The sequence below is a fragment of the Mytilus edulis genome, chromosome 12 (assembly GCF_963676685.1).
Source record: "Mytilus edulis chromosome 12, xbMytEdul2.2, whole genome shotgun sequence".
NCBI classification, from domain to species: Eukaryota; Metazoa; Mollusca; class Bivalvia; order Mytilida; family Mytilidae; genus Mytilus; species Mytilus edulis.
The window spans coordinates 28,326,887-28,337,219 of NC_092355.1; the positions used below are offsets into that span (position 1 = coordinate 28,326,887).

General features: G+C 30.7%; 1 protein-coding gene across 1 annotated transcript in view; it reads left to right on the top strand.

Annotated features, from left to right (window-relative positions):
- The first annotated feature begins 6,002 nt into the window (after positions 1–6,002).
- The window catches only part of LOC139497555 (IgGFc-binding protein-like), a 6,080-nt gene continuing 1,749 nt past the window's right edge, over positions 6,003–10,333 (top strand). Inside the window, exons 1-3 of the mRNA XM_071285784.1 lie at positions 6,003–6,071; positions 6,961–7,162; positions 8,098–8,355. Coding sequence (XP_071141885.1) covers positions 6,003–6,071; positions 6,961–7,162; positions 8,098–8,355 — 529 coding nt within the window. The remainder of the gene's footprint in view (positions 6,072–6,960; positions 7,163–8,097; positions 8,356–10,333) is intronic.

Sequence of the window (10,333 nt, forward strand, 5' to 3'; positions counted from 1 at the left end):
TAAAACTATTTACTATCTTTTAAATTTTGTCTGTTTCGCTAACTGAGAAAGGTAGCATTTCTTTCATTCATTTAAAATTACTTATTTGTTTACTTTTTTCATGATAAAGGTCGATCGGTAACAAAAACAAAATGACTCCTGGGCGTTGGTACCAGTATATTTTATATGGTCTTTCTGGTTTTTGTTATAATAGATTTTCATCAGTGCTGTATGACTTCCTTTACTTCCATCTAATTCAAGTTGTATCGCCTACTTGTGGTTTTGACAGTGGAGGGATAAACGCGCCCAAATTGTAGTTGTTATTTACAGTACCTCAAAATGCACCTTGCTGATATAAAAAAAAGGAAGATGTGATATGATTACCGATGAGATAAATACATTTTTGATAATTTACTAAAGTGTTATAATTTGAGGTCACCGTACAGCATTCAACAATGAGCAAAAACCCAGGCCGTACAGTAAATCATAATTTTAGACAAAGTAGTGTTATAGCACACCCACAAAAATAACTGAAAAAATCAGTTGAAAAAGATGACTTTAAAATCGGCACAAAGCAACAAAAATAATTATTACCAAAAAAATAAACCTCCAGTCATGAGATATTAGTTCATCAAATATACACAAAATAACAACCGGCAACAATTACGACAGGCACATACAAGCTGTAGCCATCCCATTCACGTAGAAAGTTATGTAAAAGTACACAAAAATAGCAAACTGGAAAATCAGTCTGTTGAAAAAGACGACCTCAGATCGGCACAAAGCACCAAAAATAAATTAAAAAACAGAAAAAACACTGTCATTGAGGTATTATTTCCTCATATATATATATATCTTTTAAACACTTCTGTGGAGAAAACTTAATGCTGTGTGTAAAACCATATCAATAACAACGATCAAACAAATAACTGTTTAAAACAACACTGCTTTCAGAATAGGCGCAATTTGTTCCCGCCATTTCAATTTTATTTTCAATATGTCTGAATATCTTTTTTTAGAGTACGGTGACCTTACTTTTTTATTTTTTATTTTGTTTAATAGATAAAAATGAATATTGTGTTGAATTTTTATGAAAAAAACATTGGTCATTTTTTTTTTAAATTACTATATTTAACCTCAACATTGCACCACAAAAAGGCGGGAAAATAGTTATAGCAAATTATCGATATCATTTGTTCTTCAGAAAATAAAAATACGAATAATGTAGTTTCTGCAAACAATAAGGTTAACAAAAAAAGAAAATTTCAAGTGATTCGGACTTTTTATAAAATTTCACATGGCAAAGAACTACAAGTCACAATTTTCAAATTCTTTAAAAAAGATGGCGTTCCAAATCGAAAACGAGGTCGGTGACCCCCATTTTTTTTTAGTTTATTTTGAAGCTTTAACATAGGCCAAAGTGTAGACAAAATTTAAAGGAGATATTATTGGTAGATCTAAATAGAAGGATTTGTCTTTTTAAGCACTGTAATCTACAAATTAACGTTAATGAGTGTGACAGTAACCAAACAACAATAAACACTCTGAATTCAATGCTACTAAGGTTTTTTAAGAAATGTTCAAAAATTGTAAGATTGTTTTACCATGATATGTATTTTTTTCAATGAAAAACTATTTCTTACAGGTTTACGATGTTTTAGTTGCTATGACATTATACATCCCAGATTTTGTGATAGAATTGATGCATGCAGTCATGATGAGGTAATATAAACAATCTACGCGAACAATGACTTACTTTGTAGATTATTCTTATTAATTTCATTATTGAAAATGTAACTTTTCATTTTAATCTCATTTTAATTTTGTTTTGTCATTGTGTAACATAGATGTTGCTGAAACTATATAAATATATCTTTAAGCAATACAATATTTGGAATGATTGCCGATGAGGAAAGTACCCACCATTGACCAACTAACGTAGATTTAAGCACATGTGTAAGACTGCTTTCTAGCTGAGAAATGATTAATTACATAGGAAATACTGTACCATGTCTCTATTTTGAGATAAAATCAACGTTGATAATCCATTGTGTTTTCTTCGTTTTGTCAATATATCAAGTTAAATCATAGAAAACTGCTCAGGCTCACAAACAAATTGGGCATGAATTATGTTGTTTATATTTTTTTGTCGATCATATCTTCCCAACAAATCAGGCGCTGGTAGTTTGAAGAAAATTTTTCATTTGTTTTATACTATACTACTTAGTTTGTTAGTCATATCATTATCACTAAATGTATGAAAGCAGGTGTTGAGTTCAGTGGATCAAGACTGCAATCAAATAACACAAAAAGCAAACGTTAGATATTAGAAGATGTGGTATCAGTGCCGATGAGACAACTCTCCAAGTCACAGTTTGAAAAAGTAAACCATCATAGGTAAAAGATGACATATATTCCATCTAAAATTTGCAATTTTCATTTTGTTTAGTCAATCTATAATAACTAAGCTGCCCTCAAATGTCTGTAGAGATTATGTTGCTCAGTCTTCCGTTTTCTATGTTATGTTTTGTGTTCTTATATATGTATTTTTATGCTTTCTCTGTCTACCATAGCGTTGCCCGTTACTTTGTGACTCTTGAGTATGAATGTCCCTTTGGTACTTTTCTCCTCTCCTGGTACATTTTGGGTTATTATTGGACAGTCTGATTACTGCACATATCATAAAATGGTCTCCTTTTTTGTAGGTCTGTGGAATCGACAAGATTATCAAACCACACGAAACTACTTTCAACATTGGTTGTGTAAAAGCTTCTGTAAGTTAGTACTGGGCATTCGTATATCTAAAAAATTATATTATGGAGGAAAAAATAATACAAATCAAACAAACTTACAGCCTTCAGCAATGATAAAAACCCATATATCACATACAAAAATATAAACAGATTTATTATTGATTTGAAATTTGTCAAAAGATTTCCCAAAAGCATAACATTACAAATGACTGATTGTAAATAATTTATTTGAACTTTGTAAATTGCAGTTTCCTAACATGTTATGCTTCGTTCAATTTTGTCAAAGTGTTTTGAGTAAAAGTTTATGCATATAACATGTATAAGTTCAATTTTGTTTTTGATCTTTTTCATTTTTTTCTTTTCAACTATCTATTGTGGTCTTATTCATATGTTGAAATGGCATTAGCTCAATATTCAATTACTGCAAGATTTTGGTTTTATTGACTTTTGAATACTGATATACACTGAGGTCAACGGCCGAAGTGAATGTCAATTTTTCAAAGGTCTATATTTAAACCACATTTTAATTGTATTATTACATGTTCCTAGAGAAGACATTGCACGCAACCAATAGTACATCAAACAATTACCGCAACGTTAAAACTGAAGCCACGTCACGTTTAGCGCGATGAATATCCTCATCTACATGTACATCGACAGTTTTACCATAACGTTAAGATTTGGAGAATGTACGTCTTTCACGGTGAATAGGCTATTTCAATAAAAACTCAAATCATATAGAAATACCTACTTAAATAGTACCAAATGGCATAAATGTATTTATGTATTAAGAACTCTTTCACTTTAAAATAAATGATATTATAACGAAAGAAATAATATTGTTTGTGCTTTAATATGTCGACTCGTAATTTATCTAGGATTGTAAATCAAATTAGGCATTGCATTATTTTTTGAATTTTTTTTATAATTCAGTTACATTATAGATTTATATTTGTACTAGAAATGTAGTCATAAAATGATAAACACCTATTCTTTAAAGAACGATCGAATACATATCTAAATCATTTTCATGCATTGACAACAGATATTTTTGTATATAACATCATTTTGGAACCGACAGTTAATGAACTGGTATGATCCTGTTTTAAATCATTTATTGTTGATACTGTTCAACAATCTGGCTATTGCTACAGTTTGTTGACACAAAAAGCAGTTATTAATCTAATTTCTAAAACTAATCATTTGATTGAGACTATCATGTAAATAATTCAGAAGACCAAAATTTACAAAAAAATAAGACTAGGCAAGTTATTTCTGAACTTATGATTTATTAATGAATAGTACTTAGCTTTTGCGCATCAATTTTGTTTTGATGAAGTGTCCATGTTGAACACGTACATACACTTAATTCAGTAGACACTATTGGATAATGGAGGCTCTTTTGGAGAGACTATCTTTAGAATGCATTTTTTTAATGTTTTAGAAATAATACTTTCCTTTTTCTTTACAGACATGCTCTACGAAAAGAACCTTATCAGATGTTGAGGCATGTCATACTTGTTGTAATACAGATCTCTGTAATGTTAATGGATGCGGGGAACATGGTATATACAAATCAATGCTTAAAATTACAATCAATATTTCGAAACTATATTGCAAATTTTAAAGTCATACGAATCACATAATTGTTATCATTTGGAATTAATACAGTCATATTCACTCAACCAAGTGTTATTTAAACGACTGCCTTATATTTGACAAATGTTGTTTAATTGGTTTTTTTTATGTTTTCAATGCGTGTCCATTTATATAATATACCTTGCCATAATAGTTGCCACATGGTTAAGTGTCTAATGAATTTTCTTTCAGAATCAAATATCAATTTCAACACCTTTCGTAACCTTATTTCATCACGGTTTTTCTTTCATGGGTAAGGTCGCGTCATTTGAAAATAAGTTTTTTTTATCAGATAAGAGAAACACTGCTGAATGCAAATATACTCCGATTTAAACATCTTTTCTCAATCAATAATCTACTTCTATTACAGGATTGGGATCACAACATGGGAAAGTCTGTTTTAATTGCCAGGGTATTACTGACATCAACGAATGTAAACACGTGGCGTTCTGTGAAGAGAACGAGGTTGAGTACAGTTTAACGCAATACTAATAATTTTTAAATTATTCTCAAGTTTGTTTCACTTTAGATTCTTTTAGCTATGTGCATATAAACAGTAACAACACTCTCTATAGATTAACATATGCTATATTTTAATAAAAGTTAAATAAGAAATGTTGTCGCAATTTATTCAGGTTAAAAGCCAGAATTGGTATATTCAACGTACTCATACAGATACGGAACAGAAAGGAGACATACACTCATCATAGATACGAGGATTGATATTTATATTTGCGCGAGATGCGCGTTTTGTTTACAGAAGTCTCATCAGTGACGCTCCAATCCAACAAAGTTAAAAAGAGAGCATTGAGAACAAAACATTCCTAAATGTTTGCCAAATACAGCATGTACAGCTAAATTTCAACTTTTTATGGAAGATGAAATAAAACCTAAAACCACTAACTCATGGTTTGTAGATTATAGCTTGGTTTTAATCCTTTATATGAACACTCGGGGACAAAGCTGTGACGTATTAAAGCAATACATATTATAAAAAAAATCTGACAAACATGCAAACTGAGTGAAATTACTTATTTATTTTATATAATGATTTTTAGGTTTGCTTCATCGATAGACAAAGGATAGCGGCCGAGTCATATTATACCTTGGGATGTAGAAATCGACATGTATGTAATAATTATTTATATAATTATTTTACATGTTATGTAATTCATTCATTTGTGTGCTCTATGCACATCTTCATTTTTCATATAATGCAAATTTAAGCCTCAACATGATGGTTTCATGCATTTTTTGCGACTATTTACACATGCTTCACAGAGAAACGGAGACAAAATCAATTTGCCTTTTACAATGAAATTATTCAAAAAAAATATATTTAACTGGTTACGCAGAAATCATTTAAGTTTACAACATTTAGTGCAATATCGATTTTTTGAAAAAAAGTTTGAAAAATAGCATACATTTTCAGGCGAATAAACACTATTTGTACTGTAGGGCTTTTTTATGACGATAACAGTTCCTAGTATTATTTTATTGTATTGACTACATACAAGACTGTCTTGTTTATCGATCGATGGCTACCTCATTGAAAGTTGAGGGAAAACCTTTCATAAATATCAAAGACAAGAAAAAATCAATAATACAAAAGTTCGGTCTAAAGGTATAAACATGTCGGAAAGTGGAACTGACCAAAAGTTCAATTTGAAAAAAGTACAATTATTTCGTAATTCCAGTATAGTATGTAACCTATATATGCAAATTTCTATGTCATTTGGTTCTGTTGATTAATTGTCTGATAGCAATCATACTACATGCCTTTGTTCAATATAGGCAGATCTTGTTGACTAGTTGTGGCTCGAATATTTGCTATACGGATAAACGAATGATATTCATTATTTATTAGATAAAATAAATTAAAAAAAAAAACACTTAAAAAACCTAAATTATACTAGTGCAAAATCTACCGCTAATTTCATTATTATTTCATCTTATTATTTTATGTGATTGTAATTTTGATATATATATATCCATAAGAATGATTCTCAAAGATTTCATATTAACATCTTATTATTTTATCGGGATTACATGCTTGTGATTTTGATATATATATCCATATGTTACTAATAAAGTTTGAATAATTTCTTAGAGTTGCACAAAGTAAGCAGAATTCATGTTTGTCCCGCTCTAAACAACATGCATACAAATGTTATATAATAGACGGTAGGAACATGTGTATACTGTTTGAAAAAATACTGGGAGATCGATGTGAACAATTACTAAATCCCTCTCTCACATATAATAATGGTTCTCAGATAATTTGATATCCATCTTGGCGAATAATATATCCAATCGACTATTGGTTTCTTCTCAAAAAACCTTAAACCCTTTAAAGTTATAAAAAACACATGGCAGGTAATACAGATGTGACTAAATTGAGTGGTATGTCTTCCTTCTAACGAATGCATTGTAGACTTACACGTTAAATTCTCAACTCAGCTTGTCGGTATTGTTATGAGAATAATGCATATATATCTCTAACTATGAAATTAGTAACTATTTTTCAGATACATTTTGTATTCTTGCAACTAAACATTGAAAAGTCACCTACATTTATATATGTATTTAGGTATGCCAACCTGACACTGAAATTGGATCCATATTTGGTAGAAGTGCAGAACATAAGATAATATCAAGATCTTTGCAGTGTACCATATGCTGTGACATTAATCTATGTAACGACCACTGTGGCAATACTACTGATCATAGTCAAACAACTCAAAATAATTTAATACAAACGCGTGTAACCACCACAACCACCACAACGACAGGTAAACATGTTTGTATGCATAATTTTAGACCTACTAAGTTGCTTAATTACAGTTACAAACTAACTTCGTAGTGGAATTTTTAACTACCTCCAGTATTTATCGATATTTATATTATCGAAACAAATCTAAAACAGCGAGTATTAACAATCGTGTAAGATTTTTTACACTCTGGTAAGAGCGCCTTGCGTATGGCGCACACAATATAAGACTTCCATCTTTAATTAGTTTTGTAAATTTAGATATTACCATTTTGTAAAGTGCAAAAAATAGACTACACATTTAATGCAGATGTATGTTTTCAAGTAGAATTAAAGGTAAAGCTGTGCTTTAATTATGGTATATATAATTTTGACGAGCTACTTTTTCTGTGGTAAGAGTTTTCAAAACTACTAGGCAAGCCATTCCAGTTCTCAGTCAAATAAGTGCAACTTAATGAAGTAAAAGCAACTTATAATTGGCATGATTGGATCAGTTCAAAGAGAAATAAACAGTTTTCCGATGGTTTTGTCGTCTATTAACTATAAAACACTTACTTTATTTCCTAAACCGCGTGTAGAGCTTGATTTTATACTTTTTGTCGCAATTTCCTACCCTAGTCACACAATATCTAACCATAAACTGTCAAACAATATTAAATAGTTTTATATCATTATACATGTACATGTATTACTATATTTATATACATTAAACCATAAACTGTCAAACAATATCAAATAGTTTTATATCATTATACATGTATCGACATATTTATATACTCTGAAATTAAAATTTGGTAATAGGAAATTAGTGTATGTAGTGTCATATATGACACCGTAATATTTTGCATGTTGAAAACAGGTAATAACATATATAGTGTGTTGAATTTTAATTTGGAATAACACAATGTATGTATACTTTGTTCTGTTACATTATCATGATTATTGTGTTAATTCTAGGACGCCCTACAGAAACTACAACCGAAATTTGTCATGATCATTCAAACTGTGACTACTTAGTTCAACAATTAGGGATATGCAATGACTCCTATGGACTTCAGATGTGTCCTGTTGCGTGTGGAAAATGTATCATTCCAACAACATACAGTTGTATTGACACTGATACTGAATGTTCGTATCTACGGGACACATATAACATTTGTGCTGTGCCAGACACTGCTAGAAAGACTGGTTGCTTGAAAACATGCAATTACTGTGGTAATAGTTTCCTCTTTTTTATATTACAATTATTATGTTTTTAGCTTTTATTTATTAACAACAGTATCATGGGTTGTGTCTTTTTAACAGAATGGTTTATGTGCATATCATTGATTGATTATATATATATAAAAGTCTATAAAAACGACCAACCAGCAAATTCACTATGTACCGGATCGTCTAGAATAGGCGATACTATGCAGATAAGGAAAAAATTATATCAGTCTAAAGATTTGCACAACGGTACTGATATAAGATGTTATAATACGAAAATGTTGTTATTAAATCGTGCTGACAAATATTTCGGCTCAACAAATGGCCTTCTTCAAGTGTCACAAGTTTTAACAATACTGATACATAATGTATAAGGTGTAAACATAGATCAGTAATAATACAGGTAAGTTTTGGTCGATTGATTTTTAATCCAAAAGCCTGAATATCATAATATAAACAAAACACTATAAATCAATATGCGTGACTGTGTATATTAACAATAAAAATGAGTGAAAAAACAAAAACGCTAGTATTTCTTATTGATGCCGTTTGGATGATGTACATTAAGTTCCTTTATCCAAAAGCTTTCCCTAACCTGTCGCTGGGCATCACTCCAGTGAATATTCTGTTCAATCACTAGAATTTTCATGCGGTTAAAGTCATCAGGTTTGTGACCCGACTGTCTGAAGTGCTGAGAAACTGGGAGAAGTGGCTTCTTAGAGATATCACTCCTATGGCCATTGAGGCGTTTGTGGAAAGGCTGCTTTGACTCACCAACATATTGGAGGCCACAAACCGAATTTCCTCTTCATTGCTTCGTTAAAATGAGTTTAACTATAACACTCTAACCTTACTGCACTGGTAACCGGAAATTTGAATACACCAAACCAGGCACTTTATATCCGAGAAACAGGTATACATATTCAATTTTTGAATTCAATTAAACATCTTTGTATTATTCAAAATTGTCAGTAAAATATATGTTCTTAGGCCACGGTTTTTTAATTTGTTGGTTTACGGATTTTCTCCATGAAAAAGTCGGGTCGGTCGGTCGGGAAAAAAATAAAAAAAATATCTTTCAAGACAGAAAACTGATATGCAAAATAAATATATATTTCACCTTTCTATAATAATATGTTTGTTATCCTATTTTGTCATAATTTTTTAAATTTTAGCTTAATGAAATATTATTGCTCAGTTGTAATAAAATTGCATGACATTGCCTAATAATTTCCCGTAAAAAAGGGGGTGCACGGACAAAGACGTAATTAAATTTCATAAAGGAAGACAAATTCACATAGCTCTTAATCAATTCCAGAAAACTTGGTGAATAATGATCTTCAAGAACGAAAACTGATAAAGAAATAAATGTAAAAGCGTGGTGAGAAAATAATTTTCAACACATGCGTCAAAAACGTAATAGACACGTTCACTGGAAAAAATGAGAATATCGGGTTAATCTGTTGTCAGGCATTCCTGTTTTTATCCAAATGGACGAAATTTTTTATTATCTATGAAACAAGAAAATTTTAAATGATCTGTTAATATTCAGTACTTTAACTTGATGTACTGAACTTCCACCTGTCCACATTTGGACAAGTCTATTTCTATGAGAAGATGCATCTTACGGACTGTTGACAAATAAGAGAAACGAACTTATTGTGTAATTGGTTTTAAACACGGGTTTCGTTCCACAAAAATATTTGTCCAAACGACATGTCAAGGTCATTAATAATTGATTTAGGCAGCAACCATTTGATTTTCTTGGGGGGGGGGGGGGGGGGGGGGGGGCTATGGTTTTTTTTCTGTGCCTGCGGCGAAAAACAATCTATTTTTTTCGCGACAAGTCGAAAACAATTTTTTTCTTTCAATTTTAGCATTACATATAGTGGCAGCTGAGGGTGAAACAAACAATTTTTTTTTCTCAGAATCAAAAACAAATTATTTTTTTCTCCAAAAACTGGAAACAAACTTTTTTTTCCAA